The sequence below is a fragment of the Mesocricetus auratus genome, unplaced genomic scaffold, assembly GCF_017639785.1.
Source record: "Mesocricetus auratus isolate SY011 unplaced genomic scaffold, BCM_Maur_2.0 Super-Scaffold_100013, whole genome shotgun sequence".
Classification (NCBI taxonomy): Eukaryota; Metazoa; Chordata; class Mammalia; order Rodentia; family Cricetidae; genus Mesocricetus; species Mesocricetus auratus.
In genome coordinates this window covers 39,575,232-39,596,356 of record NW_024429196.1, presented here as the reverse complement: position 1 = coordinate 39,596,356, position 21,125 = coordinate 39,575,232, and the positions used below count along the sequence as shown (strand labels likewise).

Here is a 21,125-nt window from a genome sequence, read left to right as displayed (position 1 = left end):
CCTCAGACTTTCCTGACTGTTCCCTCTTTCAGAAAGCTTTCTGGATTGAGAAATGAAGGTTTTCTCTTTCACATATTCCTAAAGAACACCACATTGTCTCCCTAACCTGCAAGCCAATGCACCACAGAAGCAGGGGACTGACTGTTCTTTTTGTAGCACTTGGGCTATCCCATAAGTACATGCTCAGTTAACAAATGACTGATACAATCAAAAGGCTGAGCAGTCAAATCAATCAATAAGATTCTTTTCTTTTCTTTGTTCTAAGATGAAGAAATTAATCTGAAATAGAAGTCAAGGGAAAATCTGGGCCCACGAAAGAATGGAAGGCACTAGAAAAGTGAGCAACTTATTTGTTTACTGGAAACCAAAGCAGAGACCCAAATTTAAAAGCTTAAATAACTGAGAAAGTAGGATACTATATCAGGGCACTGGGAACTGCAATAAAAGACCAAATCAGTTACTCTGTATTAATTCAAACTGTGAAAAGGCACAAAGAGAGAAAATCAAGCCCTTTCATGGAGAAGTGTGAGGACACAGCACAAATTTATAGATGCAAGATCAAGAAAGCTACAGTAGGATAGGAGACACGGCTTTCAAGAGACATCAAAGGTAACGTTCTTTAATTATACAAGAAAAAGGAGGAGGGCCAAGGATAATGTTGCCTCCATTAGAAGCAGGAACAGGAGCTGTTAGAAGCTGGCTAGAAAAGGGCAGGAGTCACTGCACACTTCACTCTAAGAAAGAAGAAAGCAAAACAGGAGGCAGGAGATGGGCAAGGAGGAAAGGGAACCTAAAATAATGCCATTCGGGTGGGTGCCAAATGAAGAAGGGAATAAAAATCACATGACATTTTTAGAAAACTTTATCCTTGCTCCTGAGCTGAGCTGTGATGCAAGGTCTCATTAGCATGAGCTTCACACTGTCTGGACAAGGATCACTAGGGACATGATTACCAAAATTGTGAATTACTGGGGTTACTGAAGAAAAGGGCAAGCAAGCACTACGCTTCCCTCCGCTTCAGGAAAGATACCCACAGTCCCGTCTTACATGAGTGTCACGTCAACTAAGACAGGCAGCTCTGTGCAAGTCCCACAGTATTAAAAAGGCTTTCATATCCGTCTGTGACTAACCTGTCAACTTATTCCAAAGGGCCACAATCCATCTCTCATGTGAAGCCTAGCAACTTTATACCTCTCAGAGGGGGCTGGATGGTACATAATGATTAACCCCAAGATGACAACAGAAGCAACTACATCTCTTCTGATTTCAACAGACTAACCTTTGTTGAGCAGGCTGTGGAACTTTAATCTCCAATATGGCTGCGGTCAAGCAATCTAACAGAACCCAGCTATGGTAGGATGGGGGCCTCCTCCCAAACCTTCCCAGGGAAATCTGGTGGACATAAAAGCCAAGTGCAGTCTTCCACCTAATTACACTGTTCCAAAAGGGATCTGGCTATGGTACAGTGACAACCAAAGAAAGTAATAATAATGTGTTTGAACATGAGATTTGCAGTACTCTTCAGTGTCCAGGATGGGAAGGCATCTTGGAAGATGGTACCTAAAAGGAGTTATATCTAACTGGGGTAGGTGAAGCAGCCACATGAACCGAAACACAAAGGCAAGAAGCTTCAGGGTGAAGGTCCAAAGGAAGCCTGTTCTGAGTGCTGCAAGGAAATGCTAGTGGGAGGTATGGGAGGGGTTAGCTATCTTGCACCAGCTAAATTATTTTCTCAAAAAACATGGTCTCCTCTTCATTCTTCTTCTCATCAATGTGGCCTTCTAGTAAATCTTCTTTCAAAATCTACAGCTAGAACTAACTAACTTTTCTCCAAATGCTACCGTACTTTTCTGTTACCTGGTTCCTATTTTCACTCATCATATCTCAACCTTCATCAGAAGTTCAAACCCAGAATGCTAGAATTATCCACGCTTCTGTAACGTTTAGTCACTTTGCAAGGTAGCTATGAAATCTGTAGAATGTAGCTGTGAAAGTCTATAGCAAAGGTTCACTGATTCTACTCTGGGTTGCTGTGTGGAAGCCACATTATTACATTGAAGTTCTGAGAAAGGACAAGAAAAGCAAAGTGTCTTAAGCTCATAAGTTATGCAAGGGACTGTTTAGTCACTTTGCAAGGTAGCTATGAAATCTGTAGAATGTAGCTGTGAAAGTCTATAGCAAAGGTTCACTGATTCTACTCTGGGTTGCTGTGTGGAAGCCACATTATTACACTGAAGTTCTGAGAAAGGACAAGAAAAGCAAAGTGTCTTAAGCTCACAAATAAGTTATGCAAGGGTTTAGAGACTTTTTAACAGCCCCACTCCTCCTCTCCCCCCAACTGAAGACTAACAGCTAAGAAGCAAGATAGTCAGCAGAGCCCCCAGAGAACGGCCCAGGATCACTCGCTCTGCTTAAGTCATCTAACATTCAGAAAGGAAATGAAACCTCCTGCCTGGTTCATCAGCAGTTCTCCAAAGAGAGAGCCAATCTGGATAAAGCTGGAACTGTGCGCTAAGGGAATTGTCATTACCTTTGCAGTTCAGTCAACACCAAACTGTTCATTTGTGCCTTGTAGGCATTTTTGTCTCTACAGTCTCAAGATGACAATTGCAAAGTAGAAGAAATGTGAGCAGGTGCACCTATTAAATATGGAAAATACATATCCTCTTCCCCCTCAGTCAGAAGATATATTTCTAAGGCATGTGGAAAGTCAGCTAACACAAAGATAGACAGGTATGAAAAAATACTTGCATGTGCTTTTTTTTTAAGCACACAAGACTACAGTGGGCTCAGCACAATAGATTTCCACAGAAAATAAATGCAAGCCAATTAAAAATTCCATTTCTTTTCTTTAAGCTAATTCCTCAGGTTTTGCTAATTAGCAACTAATAGTTCTGTCATTTGAGCTGGGGAACATAAGGGAGAATAGCAGTGGTGTGTTTTCAATCAGAGCATTTGCATGCAAGAATGCATCATATTTTCCATGAAGAATTACTGCTCTGGAGCAGGGCGGCAAAGAGGGCAGTCTGCGCCCAACTATAAAACTATGAAGGAGACTTGAACTTTTGAAAAAGAAGAAATCTTTCTGCTCCCTTAACAAAACTGAGACCTTCTATGGCATGCTTAATGACTCCAACAAACTTCACACACAGAACCCTAGAGGAACAGCTACAAAACTACACTCTTCACAGTGAGAAGGAAGACAGTGAAACACGTGTTTCCTCTAAAAGGAAGAGAATAAAACTTAAGTGTCAGTCAGGGAACAGAGAATGCTTGAACTATTATGTCACCTGCCTTCTCAAGTTTAGAAAACAATAAATGTATGGCAGTAAATGAAAGCAGCGGGTGATGGTGGTTTGAAATATCTGGCTACAGATGGAGCAAGAGGAGAAAAACGTTTGTGATCAGTCTTTGAGCAAGAGATGGAGTCTCACAGCCTGATTCCGGTATAAGCAGAAAGGTCCCTAAATCTGCTAAGCCCCCCTCATGGTATCCCAATTATAACATGTGACTGATACTGTGGCCAAGAGGTTGTCAGCACCACATCATGTCTGAGCCATGCAGCTTGCATGCTTTTTTTTTTTTCTTGACCTGATATACAGCCCATCCACAGCTACCCTTCATGAGAGAACACCCCACCCCAGTGTGTGGATTTTATTCCAAACACATGTTGAGAACGTTTGAAGTGCCTGCCCGCTATCCCTGGGCTTTCTTTTTTCTTTCCTTTTTTACTTTTTAAAGTCAAACCCACAAAACCTAAAATACTTTGAATTCTGCCTAACTACAATTTGTGAAGACGCACCACTGCATACCCAAGTTTAATAAAATCTTATGCAATAAAAATTTTACATATGTCCTTCTGAAGGGAAAAAGATGTTTTATTTTGTTTTCTTCTTCCTTTTTCTGGTCTTACAGGAAACCTACCCACACTTTAGAAATACAAAGTTAGTATATATAGAAGCACAAATTAGGCATTTGAAAAGTCTACATTTTCCAACCACCACGGATAATTGAAGGAATTACTGAGTGTTCGTAGGCAGCCACACTGAACTGGTGGAGTCTTTTGTATCCAGCTGCTGCAGAGAGCTGGGAAACACAGGAGAGAGGAATGAGGCGCCCAGAGATGCTCCTGAGCAATGAGTTACAAAGGTCTACAATGCTCTTGGGTTTGGGTAGCACTACAGGGGGGAGACAAGCTTTGCCCACAAGAAACAGAAATGAAATACATTTTTATGCCTCTTTCAAACACATTTTTAAAGGCTTAGGACATTTATTACCTTTAGCTCATATTAATCATTAGTGTGCCTGGGTAATCGAATCCATGTCAGGTATGCAGATTTGAACATAAACACATAAAAAAGAACACTTGAAATGTAAATAGAAGACTAAATAGCCAAACAGGGTCCTAGAAAAAGAAATTCATACCCTAATGCAAGCTTAGTTTAGAGTCTTTAATTATTTCAAATGAACAATAATACTGTTCCTTTTTTCTATATTTTTATTTATTATATAAAATATTTCCTGCTAAAAATTTAAAATTTAGGACCCCTTAAACAAGCTAAAATGCTTCACAGTGTCTTTACTTACAAAACAGACAAAAGTCAGCATAAACTGACTATGAGAAAGACAGCTTTTAGAAAAGACACAGGGCATAGCTCTTGCCACCCTAAGTCTTCCTTCCAAGTTACAGCCCACTCATTTTCTAAGCTGTCAGAAAAACTAAACAAACAAAATACACTGTACCCTTGCAGAAATGGCACGGCTTAGAGAGTGAACACCAACCGCATGATGGCGATGGAGGAAGAGAAGGAGAAATAATAGAGATGGCGATGGAGGGAGAAAAGAAATAGAGACGGTGATGGAGGGAGACAAGAAATACAGACGGGGATGGAGGAAGAGAAGGAGAAATAGAGATGGTGATTGAAGAAGAGAAGGAGAAAGAGATGGGGATGGAGGGAGAGAAGAAACAGAGATGGTGATGGAGGGAGAGAAGAAACAGAGACGGTGATGGAGGGAGAGAAGAAATAGAGATGGTGATGGAGGAAGAGAAAAAATACAGACGGGGATTGAGGAAGAGAAGGAGAAAGAGACAGGGATGGAGGGAGAGAAGAAACAGAGACGGTGATGGAGGGAGAGAAGAAATAGAGACGGTGATGGAGGAAGAGAAGGAGAAAGAGATGGAGATAGAGGGAGAGAAGGAGAAAGAGGTGGGCATGGAGGGAGAGAAGAAACAGAGAGGAAGTAAATGGAAGAAGAAGAGCAGAATGGCCTTGCAATTCTGAGGCACTTAGCATGTATTGGAGTTTAGGAATGACAACACTGTATTGTCTCACACTGCAGAAGAACCCCAAGGCACAGACAGTTATATGATCATATATATTGGAGAACAAGGAAATGACTCTAGGGAGTCAACACACTGGGTCAAGGTCACAGGGCTAGTCACTGAAGCACTAGAATCTGAACCCAAATCTATGTAGTTTCCAAGACGCCCGGAACATAACTACATAATGATCCCAAGTTAGGGAAACCACTGGTGAGTATCTCAGAAGTCATTTGCCATGGGGCTGCAGACGATGGATCTGATCACAGACTTGAACATTACTTCAGCATTCTTTTACATAATAAAGTAGGAAATCACAAGAATAATCGATAAAGAAGTACTATATCCTCAAAGGAGAAAAACAATAAATGCATTTAAATACAGACAATGTTAGATAATGCTACTTTGGTGTGCCAGGAACTGGGTCACACAGACACTGAGCAAGTACAGGAGTTCCTGCTGAAGAGAAAGCCAGCCCCTCAAATGATGGGGAGACGACTCAATGGGAAATTGTTAAAAGAAAGAACAAGCGGTATACTGGACAGAATGTTAACGGTTCCACTACCATCAACCAACAGAAAGAAATGTTCATCCTCTGTCTGGACTAATTAAACACCTCACTAATTAGTGGGCATCTGGAAACAAAACAAAACAAAACAAAACTTCACTGTGATGGGAAAAGCTTGTGTTCACACAAAAAGACAAAACACTGCAAGGAGCTTGGAGGCGGGTATGTAGGCTTGATCTTTTCAAAAAAAAAAAAAGCAAATGCACTACTCACTATGAGGATTTATAAGTACAGGTGGAGTATATAGAAATCTCCAATTTTTCCTGCATGAATGATATTCAAGAGACCACAAATATAAACACAATGAAAGACACTTCAAAATGTGACCAGAGGGGGGGGGGATCATACCAACATTATTTTATGTCTTTATTCAGAAAAGTCAAGAAAAGACAAAATGAAGTAAGCCTAAGGGAGGAAGGAAATATAGTTGTCCAAACACTTCTGTCCTTATTTCTGCATCTACAGACTCCTTTTCAGTAATGGGACCAATGGGCATCTTTTCAAGAGAAGCACTTAACTTTTTAAAAAGCTGACTGGGGGGAGGGGAAACACGACAATCCAAACAACCATTTTTCCATGCTTCTTCCAAAAAAAAGTCCTTTCCATTTAAAAAGTATTGCTTCCCCATTTTTCCCAACAATATACCGTGGTGGGGGAAGCAGTTGCGGGGACTTACGGTTGCAGCAAGACGCTTTGATCTGGTGAGTGAGTGTTCCCCTTTGCTTCCAGCTAACTAATGAAGGGATGAAATTAGCTTTTATCCTGGGCACTTTCTTGAGCAAAATAACATGCTCTAATCAGCTGTCCTCACTAATCAGTCATCTGGCTAATGACCTTTTGCCTTAAAACACTAAAATTTCTGAATGATGTGGGAAAAGGGAAACACAAACCAGTCTCCCTCTCTGGAGCTCAATGGATCATCTGGAATTGGAGCCAGGAGGTTAAATGGCAACTATATCCTGGCAAGGCGATAAATCTGTAATCAGGAGCTTCTAACTTCGCCACCTCAACATGACTTTCATTACTCCAGAGCCAAATTATATTCTTAAACCAGAAACAGGCCTGAAGTAAACTCGGCCCGTATGTGTTTGCCTTATAGTCTGCCTTTGAAAAGAACTACCCTATACTTAGGTTCAGAGTCCTGGTCAACTTTTTTTAATTCTGTTAGGACAAGAAAGGTAACTTCCAGTGTCTCAGGCAGGCTTATAAGGAGAGTAGGGCTCACTATAGACTTCCATAGTAACAAATTCAGCACTAAATGGTTAAAATTTGTTTGTAGCAAATCATTAGGCATGAGAATAGCAAAAGTCATTAGAGCAAAAATCATGAAACACAAGAATTGCTATCAAAGACTTTTAATATATCCTGCTTTAATAGTTCCTACCCTCAACCCATTTTTCTCAAAGCATGTCTGCACAGACAGAGCATATCTGGTTCAAAATCCAGCAAATATTGATTTGGATTCTTGGGCAAACCATCTTCCTGAATCTCCGCACCCTGAAAAGCCTAAAATTGTCTAGACTATAGAAAATGTCACTCTCTAAGAGGAATGAATGAAACAGAAGTAAGAAAAAATGTAAAATTAAACATACTTTTATAAATGGTAGAGTCAATAATTCATACAGTACACAGCACATGCACTCAGGCATACACACCACACCCACCCACACATCATAATCAGCCCCCCCACCCATGTCTCCCAAAACAAGTACTAATTAGCCGGAAGTACTTACGGTAGTGAGGCTCCATGTAACCATTTCGGGGGTCCATAGCAAACACAGTCCCACGATAAGGGAGTGAGGGCTCTGCCAGATGCGGTAGAGACCCATGGATCTCCTTCTTGATCAATGAAGCCCTCTCATCACTAGATGTTGAGGGTTCTTCACTGATTTTGCTGAGCCCCTGCACACTCTGAGGCTGCATAGTGATTGCGTTTCTTCTCTCTCGATGATAGATCTGTCCAGGACTTTCATCCTCTACAGAAAGAAGGAAAATGAAAGACTTTAGAATCTACTTTAAGGAGCAATAAAAAAAGTCATCAATATAGTTCTACCTGTCTCTGTTAGAAAGAAGGCTCTCTCTGTCCTTCAAGGCTACTTTGTAAACTACACACCTGTGGTGGGATATTTGCAAAACAAAGCTGTCTACGAATGATGGCCACATTACACGTGGAAGAATAAAGCAGGAAGTAAGTCTGAGGTGCAAACTAACTTGGGGATGACAATGCAATGGAGCTTCTCCTCCAAAGACAACAATACCCTGCAGGTCCCACAAGAGGCTGAAAGAAAGCCCACCTCCTCTCATGGATGTCCAGTTTTGCTATGCCTGCCTAAGGAAACAGGATCTTCAGGGTACTGAGAAGTCCAGCTGTCCAGTGGGGCTTTGGGCGGCCCTAGAAGTTCTGGGCCTTTGTTTTTCAGAAGATGACCCATTAAAAAGCCCATACTTCAAACCTGGGACCCAAGAGGGAAACTCAGTGAGACTGAAGGTCCAGGTGCAGCATGGCTGTGCAGGTAAGGGGGAGAAGCCCTAACACTTGAGCTCCCTTTGGTCTATAGAACTTTCCACTTCTCCACCACCATCCTCTGTGAATGTGGCTCGATGAACTTTGCTAGAACTCATGCAGAAACTTCAGCCAAACTTGCTATCAGGACTCGCAGCAGGTGGATTCATTTGCCTGTTAGGCTCACAAACAGTAAGCTTCGCAACTCAAACTGCATCTAACCAGCAGTTGTTGCTCTGGCAGAAAAAGCTCACAGAAACAAAGCTGTATGGATACTGCTAAATATCTAACTCAGAAACCTGCATAGTCTTTATACTCAATTAAAAACTGAAACTCTAGAGGTATAAATAATCATATTGCTGAACATCATAGACAGACTGAACACATCTAAACTTCCCTTCAAAGTACCCGTAAGTAAACATAACCACCTAAGTGTCCCCAAACCAGGAACACTGCTAACTTCTAACACTGCCATAGCTCTTTGTTCACTGGAGGAAAGCAGAGCTGTGCATACTACGGATCACTACAACTGAGATAACAACCACTATTTTACCTGATGCCAACACCAACCTTAGTGTTCCTGCTTATGTGTGTGTAAAGCTTGAAAATAAACGATGAATTCTTTTACCCCAAATGCCTTGCAAAACATGATGAGGTATGCTGGAGTCTTTCCAGGGAATCTGCTGACCACCACAAAGCAACTTTGAGGTATTATTTTAGTATTGTTTTGTGCAGATCCTCACCTGAAACCTCATAATTAAAGGGTAAATCACAAGTTTAATCTATCAAATAACAACTAAAACCCACAAAAAATGATCTTTGCAAAAGTAATTCAAATCACACTGCTGGTAATTTTAAGACAAACTACCAAAAATAAAGAAAAAAGAGCCTTCATTTTTCCTCTCCCTGTTAATACACACAGGCGTTGGTCTGCCCTGGAGATTCGTTAGCAGAGGTTACAGGCTATAGAAAGGACTTCAGGGTTACCCAAAAGCATATGGGTGTCAAAAACACTGAAAATAACAGTTTTATAAAAAGTCCTACAACCTTCAAATGGCCAAAGTCATAGTTTCCACTCATTTATGCTGTGCTCTGAAAAAAAAAACTTATTTAAAATTTCAACCTAAAGTTACCTTGGAACAGTTATAGGCACATTCTGTAGAAGAGGGGGGAAAGCCTTCTGCTGAGGGGCTGTGACACATAATTAGTATTCTCTGGGAAAAAATGAGTAAGCAAGTTCTTGTAATCTGTTCCAGGTTTAAAATAGGGGTGTGCCTCAACTTAACCTTCCCAAAAGAAATTAACGTTTTCCCCTTAAAAATGCATCCTCCAGTCAACTCCAATTCTGTGGTGGTATGTCCTCCCACAACGAGCATGGGAAAATAACTTCACCAACAACTGGATAGTCATGGCTGACCAATTTCTCACTGTCAGGCCCCTTTAACCTGCAGGGAGAAAGAAGGAAGGAAAGAAAAATGCCCTGCCTCTTAGTATAGTGACTTTGCTAATGAGAATTGTCCCAACATGTGAGAAAAGGTTATACAAGCTCAAATAGCCGATACAGAAAGGAAAAATGAAGGCATTCTCTTCACAAAGTTAAATGCAGACAAGAATGTTTTTAATATAGAAACTTCCATCATGGAACCTTAACTTTTATTACACAGTTGGCACTGTGACCTTTTTACTCAACAATCCACTGCCCCCAAATGCCAGAAGACACACACTTCATGAATTTACCTCCTAGGTTGCTTGCTTTTGATGAGCCCTCAGATGAAAACTTGACAATACACACACACTCCCAAACACAACCAGCTAAGAGACTTAAAAGTACTATGTATGCAAGGAGAGCACAACTAACTCCCAAGCAATACTCCCGCCTGTTCTTATAAATCTAGCACGTCTGCGTGCGAAAACACGAAAGTTGCCTCATCTCATTCAGCTGAGGCGAGCTGTTCAATAAAGTTTGAGAGTCAGTGCAGACAAGCTACACTAGGCCAAATTATTGACAGAAACATACTGTCCACCATGGCAACAAGCAGGAGTCAGCAGCAAAAATGTAAGCAAACAGCCCACGGCTCCAAGAGTATCTGCCAATGGACTTTAACAGCCAAATACAAGCAACTGTTTGAGCTTCCCTGCTGAAAAGCTGCGAACTTGGGGGTCAAAGTGAAACATGCAATCTCTCACAACTTTCAAGAAAACAATTATTTCAAATACTACTGTCACAATCCCACTTTATACCTCCTCCTTTCTGTCATCTGGGCTCAGGCGGAGGACGAATCTGAATGGAATCCATGCCCAAAGACAGAGCTGACCAAAGAACACTGTCTTGGAAACTGCCCTGATTTTCCAAAGCCCTCCAAAAACAACCAACATGGAGTCAGAACTCCATGCCAAAAACTCAAAAAGAGGAAGAGCTACCTCGCTGCAAACACCGTGTAGGGTACACGAGGGTCTGGAGAAAGCACCGCAGCTCTGTAAAAGAGGACTTTGGCCCACACTCCTGCACACTTGGTCACAAACTCCTGCAACACAGGAGACAGGTCTTTTTCACCAGGTGAAGGTGTGTAAGGCATGTTTCACACAAGCCTTTCCATGCAAGAGCAGAAGTCCACTCGGCATCTTTAGGTAGGATACCTCCATTCATGGCAAAATTGGCTGCTTAGGAGCTCAAAGAACGCCTGCTTGCTCTTTCTCCATTAGCACCCATTTTGCTCTGATGCTGAAAACCCATTTTAATGCTATTACTCCTCTCTTGCCCCCAAGCTATAAAAGCCATGGAGGTGGGGTGGGGGGAGCAAACAGAGGATACTTACAACTCAGTCCCTGGGCTCAGGCTAGCTACTTTCTATAAACTTCTTGGTGAGCTTCTCTAGCTGTGCCGACCGACCCTCTAGGAACACTCTCAGCATCTCTTGGCCTTTCTTGCCTCTCCCTCTCCCTCTCGCAGGCAGTGTGGCTCCCATTAGAGGAATTAAAAGTGGTTGGAGCCACGCTAAATTTAACAAGCTCATTAGTATTCTTTGCAAGTGCTTGGAAGTGAACTCTCCCTATTCAAGACTCCCTCTCCAGCAGAAGGGTCAGGCGGGTAATCATTAAATCAAACTAATGTCACCCTATCACAATCAGTCCCAGAGAAGGAGGGTTTATTATTTCAGTTTATGCTAAATAAACGGTTTTACAAATGGTCCCCAAGCAAGGTCAACAGCAGCTTCAATTACAAGACAAACTTAACAAGAGTTGCTATAAACCAAGTACTCCATATTGACTTAGGGACAGTCTGGACTCCACATATTGCCACTGGCAGGATTGCACAGGAATGCACATTACAAAATAAAGGAAAGGGTGAGCTTTTTTTTTTTTGCCAGAATTTGCGACTGCACAGCGACTCCTCATTCACCTCTCTCCAACCAGCTAGCCGCTCAGCTCAATTCACCCCACACAAAGGCTGGAGCCCAGACCTCAATGGACCGAGTGAAACATGTTCAAAACTAGGCTCTCTATTGTGACTGAATTTCTTAACATCTTTTCAAAAAGCGGAGAATGCCTTGAGGCTAAAGGAAGAAACAGGCTAATGGTGAATTGGGAATTCTGAGCAAATTTCAGAGCCCTTTCCTCCTAGCTTTTGAGGTTGAAAGCAAGCTCTTTCCTTTCAAGTTTCAAAGTCCTTTTTCCTCCCGCAGTGTCACAGAAGGATTTGAAAAGAAGGTAATTGTGCTCGCAGTCTCCCTGATCAGAGCTTACGTCCTATTTCTGGTATTTCGGAATACTTCTTGCAATAATAGTGCATATAGCTCAATCCCTTAACCGGCCTGCACTCCGCAATTGCTCATTAAATGAACAATTGCGGGTATAAAATGCCTTTTATGTTCAAGGTCTGGATATAAGATAAGCATTCTAGGATTCTAAATTTGGTTTACTAAGGAAACTCTCTATCATTAAATTATAAAACTGAAGTCAGAATATCAGGCTTTCCCAGAAAAAGGAGCACTGGGGCTGCAGTAAGCCAAAAAGATGGGCGGATGGGGGGTGGAGAGAAGGCACCAAAATGTTAGGGGCAGGAGGGAAAAGACTGGGTACTCAGATTTCTGGCCAAATGGGATTTTCACCAGAAAAGAACACTGCCGCGTTCAAGGTCTGAGTCTCTGGTGCCCCCACTTTTGATGGTGAAATGATGGACTTATCTTTGAATGAGTTAAAACATAAGCTGCAGCTCAGTAATATGAATGTGAGTAACTGCGATCCCTGGCCAGCAAGCACTTCTCCTTCTTCAGAGAAATAAATAACCCTTCACTGGCATCATTCATGTCATCTCTCTGATCGCTCCTGACTCTCTACACCATATGGTAGGGGGAGAGAAGGTATGAGGCCTAGAGTCCAGATGGAAACCCTAGGTCCCAGGCAGTAAGCGATAAGGAATTCATTCTAGCCACTCCTCACTGACCCCATATAGCCCTGTGGGAGCTACTTGTAGGTAGAAATTTGGAATGACACTTGGATGTACACCTCAGCCCCCGAACTATTACTCCAATATTTATAGAAAAAAAAAGTTTTCATGCAGAAGAATTCTCAAAATTCAAATACTCTCCATTAACATTTTGTCACCTTCAGTGCACATCTAGGAAACACTGAATTCATGTTCAGGCTCTGGGGTAGTGCACCATACCTGCACATGCACCATCTTCTCCAGGGCTGCGGGCACCTGTAGGCCTCAAGGCAGCGTGGCCCAAGCGCTCCTGGGAACGCGTTCCCGGGAAGGCAGGTGAAGCCAGTCGCTTCTTTGTGTTACTCCAGGCACTGGGGGGTCGCACCCTCCTGTCCTTTACTCTTCCCTCCCAGGCAACAGCCTCCCTGTACTTGAAAGGAGCATTATTTCATTTTTCTTCCTGACTACGCATTTGTTGCATCTTATCAGCTTTTCCTTCTTTCATTATTTACATGTCGATGTTCTTTGAATAAAACTCGGAGAACCTAAGTCCTTCCTTCTGCTTTTCAGAATCCCCCATAGACTTGGACCAAAGAGATAGCAGAAATGAAAAAAAGAAGAGGCTGGGTGTATTGAAAAGTAGAACAGGCTTATGCTAGGTAAGGGGAATATAGTTCCTGTAGTTTTAATACCAGAATATTCCCTCTCTCCCAGCAGACTGCAGTCATGCCCTAGCCAGAGGCTCAGGAACGCCTGGAGCAGTGCTTCCAAAGAGGCTGAACAAACAATGCCTTCTCTAAGAACATTGCCAATACCCTTGAGGTCAGACATTGCCCTTGTGCCGCTACACATACATCTCCCATTGACAATGACGGATGACAGAGGGAGGGGCCCAGATGGATCAAGAGGGAGCACTTGCTTTGTTTGCAACCTTTAAACCGTACTGGCAGGCTGGCAAACTAGAGAGGGCTACAGCAGGATTGGAAGCTTTGGAGAAATTCAAGTGACAGCCTCCCCTCAAGGTGATGGGTAGCTCTCTCTCTCTCCTTTCATCAACCAGGAGGTCTCAGGGTGAACGAAGAGAAAGAAGAAAGTGTCTTCCATCACAGGCATATATCCCCACTGTTTGAACATTTCTAATGTTCTACATTAGCCAACACTGTACTGGACCTCCACTGTAACTGTCTCCTGCAAACCCAGTAGGTCTGTGCTCAACCCAAAGCTAAATTCTTACCTCATGCTTACCCTAAATGCTTAGTTTACAAAACTCCAACTAACTTTGAAAGAGGCCCTTGGGATAGCAAGGGCCAGACAGAGAAGTTAGGTAAACAAAAACAGGACCCTGGAATGACTGGCACCTCCACTGCAGCAGAGAGCTCTGGTTGTGGGCTAGGGACAAGCAGCTGTCTGTCTTTTCCAAAGATAATGACCAAGATGAGCAGATAGCATTACAAACCTGACTGAGTTCTCAAGCACACCCTGAGTCCTTCAGAGTATCCACTGCTCATACCTCTGAACTTTCCAGACTAAGAGGCTTACAAGCACAACCCTGCCCTTGGGGAGATGCTCCTGGAAGCTGACTGCAAGAGCACTGTGATCCAGATGAACTTGTATCCCATGATACTAACCAACTTTCAAAGTCCTGGAAACAAAGCACTTGTGGAGCCACATGTTGACCTGGGATGGCAAAGTATGATAAAACTGCCCTTGAGGGCCCCTGGCTCCCAGTAAAAGGGGAGATGAGAGCTTTCCTATTTTCAAAGAAGACCCTTCCTTGGATTGGAATTCTAAAACACCATGAAACTTCCAGAAGCCTGCTCTTAGTTGTCATTCTCTGCCTACAGTGTGAGTTCTGAGCAGCATCAAAAGCAGTACAGTAAGCTCCTAAAAGAACTAGAATTGCCCCCCCTCGTGCTTGACAGTGCATTTGTGCCTCTCTGCAATGTTCTACAGAACACCGAGGGATTTCACTGAGTAGGTGTTAGTCTTCTATAAGCAAAGAACTGTAGTTTCTCCCTTTCTTTGCAAATAGAGTTGAGCATAAGGATTTCATGATGAGATCCACAGGCAACAACATAGCAGAACAGCAAGGAACTTGTTCCCAAGCTGGGGACCCAGTCTGCCGCTGCTGTCTACAGCACCTACAGTTAAGCACAGCGCCTGGCTGGGCAGGGGTAAACTTAAGAGTTTTCCTTCCAGGCAGGAAGTAAAACCATCTATTTAGCAACCCTGACAGCAATGTTCCATTTCTGAACCATTACCACTTTTTTAAATTGTAGAAATGAACACAAGAAATTAACAAAACTGGGCTATTTTGTTTGTTTGCTTTCTTGCTTGCTTGGTTTTTACAAGACAGGGTTTCTCTGTGTAACAGTCCTGGATGTCCTGGAACTCACTTTGTAGACAAATGGCCTCAAACTCACTGAAATCCACCTGCCTCTGCATCTCAAGCGCTCAGATTAAAGGCATACACCAGTACTGCCTGGATATTTGTTTATTTTTGTAAAACTCACTAAGTTTAAATTCCTGAATTTAATGGTCCACAATTTTATTATCTAGTCTATTGATTGTCCAAAATGTAAAATCCAACAGCCTCAATTCTGTAAATACTTACCTTAAACATTAAAGATATTTAATATATTGGTTTTTTTTATAAATACTAGTTATTTTTGTCTTCTTTAGGATTTCATCTTAAAGCACGTGTCTGTGTGGAATTAGTGAACATGAGTGTCAATGCTTAAGCTGGCCAAAGACCCCCATAGCTGGAGTTACAGACAATTGTACCTGATGTAGGTGCTGGGAACTGAATTCAGATCCTCTAGGAAAGCGGTTCTCAACCAATAGGTCACAACCCCTTTGGGGCCCCATATTAGATATTTACATTATAATTCATAACAGCAGCAGCATTACAGTTATGAAATAGCAACGAAATGATTGTATGGTTGGGGGTCACAACACAAGGAACTGTACTGAAGGGTTGCAGCATTAGGAAAGTTGAGAACCACTGGCCTGGAACAGGGAAGGAACTGCTGAACCAGCTCTCCAGGCCCTAACATATTTGAGACATGCTTTGTCAGTTGCCAGCACACACTCTCCTGGTGTTGCATATGAGTCTTTTCATCATAATTATAAAGGTAGCCAGACTTCTGTAAGTAGTATTTTGTATGGTCAAAAGAAGCTAAGGAAATTATCGGGTCACTTACATGGAAGTACTTGCTTTCATTCACCCTTCCCCAGGTTTTGAAGTTCTGCTGTGTTGATTTGGGTTGTCCTCTACATATTTTTTCCTATGACACTTGTGTTAACACAGCTGTAGACGGATGACACTTTCAGGGAAAAGCCAAACTAGACAGTTCCTTCAGTATTCCTAACCACTGAACTCCTACTTTCATTACTGTCACGCTATCTGACTGAACAACATTTTCCAGTTTACAAGTATAAAGACACTGAGTTCAAACATTGATCTGCATAAACGATTTTTTAAAAATTATGTACAACAAATTGGTTTTTTAAAAATAATTTCTGTCAGAATTTGGAGATTCCCCCAAGGAGGGCCTCACCGTCCCTGGGTAATGATGTGGGGATGGTGCGGGGGGGGCACGGAGGCTGGTGGAGGGATAGGGGAGGAGGGGTGGGCCAGGGTGCTGGGGTTGACATGTGAAGATGCATGTTTCTAATTTAAGTAAAAACATATATTGAGGAAAACAAAAAGAAAAAAATAACGTCTGTCAGGATAGAAAGATGGCTCAGCGGTTAAGAGCACTGGCTGTTCCTCCAGAGGTCCTGAGTTCAATTCTCAGCAACCACATGGTGGCTCACAACCATCTAAAATGGGATCTGTTGCCCTCTTCTGATACCCTCTTCTGTTATGCAGACATACATGCAAACAGAGCACTCATATACATAAATATGTATTTAAAAACAAAACAAAAATATCTGTCACTTCTGTCATTCTGGCAACCTGACATATATACACATGCAGGAAAAGTTCCAACTCGGTCACCTGAACAAATGTCTTCTTGGGTGACCTAGTCTGAGGAACACATTGCCACTAAGTGTTCACACTAAGAGTAAAAAGGGGTCCTCAAAACATCTCATATATAGTAAAGACTGCAATATTCTCTGTACATGGAAATGCTGCTAGTGATAGTTTTTGTTCTATTTGACTCAAAGTACATCTTAAGCAAGTTAACATTGAGTGCACTAAAATTCAGGGCAGTTCAGGAATCTATGGCCTTATACAAAGAAGGCCTTTTTGTAACATGTGGGGTGTTTATATTGAATGCTTTTGTCTTTACATTATGTAATGAAACAGCATGAGCATATGGTAGCATTATATGTTTAATAATTTTTTACATGCTGCTGCAAAAATCAGACCCTGCTGAAAACTGAATTTAAACATTAAAATAATACCATTATTGTGCTGGAGGCCACAGGATACCCTAAGGGTCAGTGAGTAGGACTTACCTATGCTGAGTCAGCTTCTGGACGAAGGCCAGATACAGCCTAGCTCAGATGCCTATGATGATGCACCTCTAACGATGGCTACTTGTGGCCTCAGTTATGGAATGTGCATCTCAGATGTAAATGCACACACCACTTGCCAATTATTTGAGCTTTTTTTAAAGTTAATTTTACTTTTAATCGGCATACAGAGTAACTGGCTTCTTTATGGCACTTTCACATGCCTTAGTTTGGGTTGACCCTTCTCACCCTCTGCCCCCTCCCCCTCTGCCCCCTTCCTGCTGGCAGTCTTCCATCCCTAGTGTTCTCTCTTTCACTTGCAGATCACACATGTTCCTTTACTGTCCTCATCCCCTCCTTAAAGCTTCTTTCTCCCACTATCCTGGGCTCTACACAATTCCACATAACCACACTTGCATTAAAGTTAAATGTGGGGGGTCCTCACTGCAAATACACAATATTACCTTTCTAAGCCTGGGTTACCTCACTTAATATGTTTTCTAGCGCCCTCCATTCTCTCGGCTGAATAAAATTCCACTGTGTATATATACCACACTTCATTATGTATTCATCATCTAATGAACATCTGGGCTGACTCCGTTTCCTGGCTATTGTGAGTAGAGCAGCAATGAGCAGGCACGTGAAAGCATCTTGGAAGCCAGATCCTAGTTCAGCCTCCAACTCCCAGGCAGTAGTACAGGAACCGTGTATGAGAGAAGGGAGGGCTAGAAGCCTAACCTCTCTCTGCATACACCTGAGTAACAGGCAACACAGGATGTGCCACTACCACAGCAGCCTTCCTCACCTAGGCAAAGCCCTGCCGGGCAGGACAGACAAGGACAGACACAACGCCAGGCTCATGCCCCTGCGAGTGAGACTGGGCAGCAGGACACAAGCCCAGATTTCCCTCTTAATTTTATTCCAGAGACCCAGAAACATCCAGGAGAAATGTGGCATTTCAAACATAAGGGGAATTTTAAAAGAAAAATAAATAAATAATTAGCAGTAAGAGCGGTTAGAGAAACAAAGGGAAGATTAAATTCATCTGCTTTTCTAAAACACAAACAATTCGACTTCACTCGTCCACCCTACCCATCTTTCTCAGAAGCCTGCCAACTAAAATCTATTAACCATGCACCAGTTAGCGACAGCAAATATTTACTGAAAGGAGGTAGGAGGCACATCACCTGTCTTTTCGCCTCCTTCAGTGTGGTTTTACAGGAAGACATTGCCATAGTCCTCATCACCCAAATGAGAAAGTCAACATCAGAAAAAGCATGCTGCTTACCCAGACCACACACAAGTGCACGCGCAGAACCCAAAGCCTAGGTAGTCAACTCTTAAAGCTCATCACAGTGCTAATCACAATAAGAAAATGAATAAAATTGGTGTTTATTGTCTTATGCAATGATAGACTATTATGACATTAGGTGTAATGTTTTCCTAGATTCCCATTAGCATAAGACAGGCACATATTACACGTAATTTATGTAGGTGAAGTTGAAAGCGCCTCACAAGACAATCCGATGACATCAATGGGGATCACAATCCCAGTCACACAGGCGCAAAAAGCAGGACATAGCTGTCCAAGAAAACCCAGCTAGCAAGAATCCACTCACCCCGTAGGCTACTGTGTCTCTAAACTGTATTTAGAATAAAGAAAGATAGGAGGAAGAGAGTAAACACCTATTTATATCCTAAACTTTTAATTGAAAAAAAATGCTGTGTGCAGACATAATCTAGAAATATTTCTATGGATTGTTTCTTTAAGTTTCTATAATTCCCAGTCATTTTAGGATAGAGAAAGGCATATCTCTTTGCTTTTATTTTCAATTCTATGAATCTCAAAAGTTTCAAAGTAAGCATGCATAATTGAAAAATTATGTCCTGAAGTCTTGCTTAGAACTATTTATTCCACCTCTTAAATTTCTTGGACATAGTATATATAGTTAGCTACTTTTACACATATTAATAACAGCTGTCAATGGTATAAGGTTTTATGTATATTTCAATGAATTCACTTATATAAAGTTATATGACCACTTCAATTACTTCAGAGTCATATACAAATTCATTCCAAACAAATACCAAGTGTGTGCAATGTTCCACTTCCTGGCAAATAATTAATTCAGCTTTTACCAAGTCACCCCTGCAATAAATAAAAAAGTGTGTGTACCGGTAACACTATAGTCTGCCCTCTAAGCCAAGACTTAGCAAGTTCCAGCGGAGCACACAGGCCTGAGAGGTGTGCAGTGCCTTCACCCTTGATAACCACTGTGAGACTTAAACAAGGTGAACTAACCTGTTCAAGGCTGCTGGCTGCGATGGGAATGTATTCCCCTACAGTCTGCTGGAAATTTAGTTTTCAAGATGGTGATGCTGAGTTACAAAGTATGGGATGTGACTGGGCCATGATGGCATGCTTATGCGAGTAGCTTTGTCATATAAAACAGAAGAAAAAGAAGGACTTCCTCCACCTGGTTTGTTATGCCTCACTATTGGAAGCCTTCCAGCACACTAGGACTCCAGAAGAAGGCCCTCCAGAGGCTAAGCAGATGCCAGAAACATGCATGCTTGGGCTGGCCTGTCTCTAGAAGAGTGATTTATGTTTTATGAATTACCCAGTCTTGAGGATCCTGTAGGAACAACAGAAAACAGACTAGAACATTATTCTCCAGGCAAGTGACCAGCTGAGCTGAACTTTCTACTGTACTGCAAATCATAATTATACTCTAGAGCACCCAAGTGTCTTCTACAGATTCTTTAAAAGTTTGGAGTTACAATAGTTGGGCGTTGGTGGCGCACGCCTTTAATCCCAGCACTGGGGAGGCAGAGGCTGGTGGATCTCTGTGAGTTCAAGGCCAGCCTGGTCTACAGAGCAAGTGCCGGGATAGGCTCCAAAGCTACAGAGAAACCCTGCCTCGAAAAAAAAAAGTTTAGAGCTACAGTAGCCTTGTGGGTATCTGAGTAGATTCTGGATTCCAATACAACCTCTGCCACTTGATAGCTGTGGCATGTTTCCCTTTATTTTCCTCATTATCCTCTCTTGTCCCCTCCCTTTCCTCTAATGAAGACTCCCTCCTCCTGTCATGCCCTCTGTGTGTATATTTCACTAAGAGAGAAAATACATATTTATTTTCTGTGTCTGGCTTATTTTGCTTACATGATCATCTCAAGTTTCACTGATTTCTCTCCAACTCAGAGTCCGTCTTCTTCACAGATGAATGAAGCTCCATTGTATGCATACATTTCCTTTATCCATTCATCTGTTGATGGACACTGAAGCTGACTTCATATCTTGGCAGTTGTGAAAAGTCCCCTGATACAACATGGATGTGAACAGATTTCCACAGTGTGAATACTGTGTTATCTCTGTTGATTTGGGTTCCTGAGATTATTGCTGGAGTGCTTATAGCTAGATCGCATGACAATTTTTGGTTTTTTGAGGAACTTCCATACTCACTACATAGTGTCTACATCAGTTTACATTCCTATGAGTAGTGTATAATGGTTCCTTCCATCAACATTTGTTGCTGTTTATCTTTTGTACATGGGTGTTTTGCCTAAATGTATGTCTGTACACTTGTGCACTTGGTACACGTGGAGTACAGAAGAGGTTGTCATATCCCTTGTATCTGGAGTTGTATACCTTTATGAGGCGCCATATGGATGCTGGAAATCAAACCCTAGTCCTCCAGAAGCACAGCTAGTGATCTTAACCACTGAGCAATCTTTCCAAAGATGTTTGTTTTCTTGAAGCGCACATTCTTACTGGGCTAAGATGGAATCTACTGTGGTTTGGATTTGGATTTACCTAATCTTCCTCAGCTTTTGTAACTCTATA

General features: G+C 42.1%; 1 protein-coding gene across 2 annotated transcripts in view; it reads right to left on the bottom strand.

The window, feature by feature from the left end:
- Nucleotides 1-21,125, bottom strand: part of Gli3 (GLI family zinc finger 3) — a 256,145-nt gene that overhangs the window by 165,431 nt on the left and 69,589 nt on the right. The window contains exons 1-2 of one of the 2 annotated variants that reach the window (XM_040755627.1): nucleotides 11,208-12,958; nucleotides 7,622-7,864 (exon numbers count right to left, since the gene is read on the bottom strand). In XM_040755627.1, the coding sequence (XP_040611561.1) occupies nucleotides 7,622-7,811 (190 nt within the window). In that variant the 5' untranslated portion in view covers nucleotides 7,812-7,864; nucleotides 11,208-12,958. Of the gene's footprint in view, nucleotides 1-7,621; nucleotides 7,865-11,207; nucleotides 12,959-21,125 lie in introns of those variants that run through there. The other variant, XM_013114613.3, reaches the window with a different exon arrangement.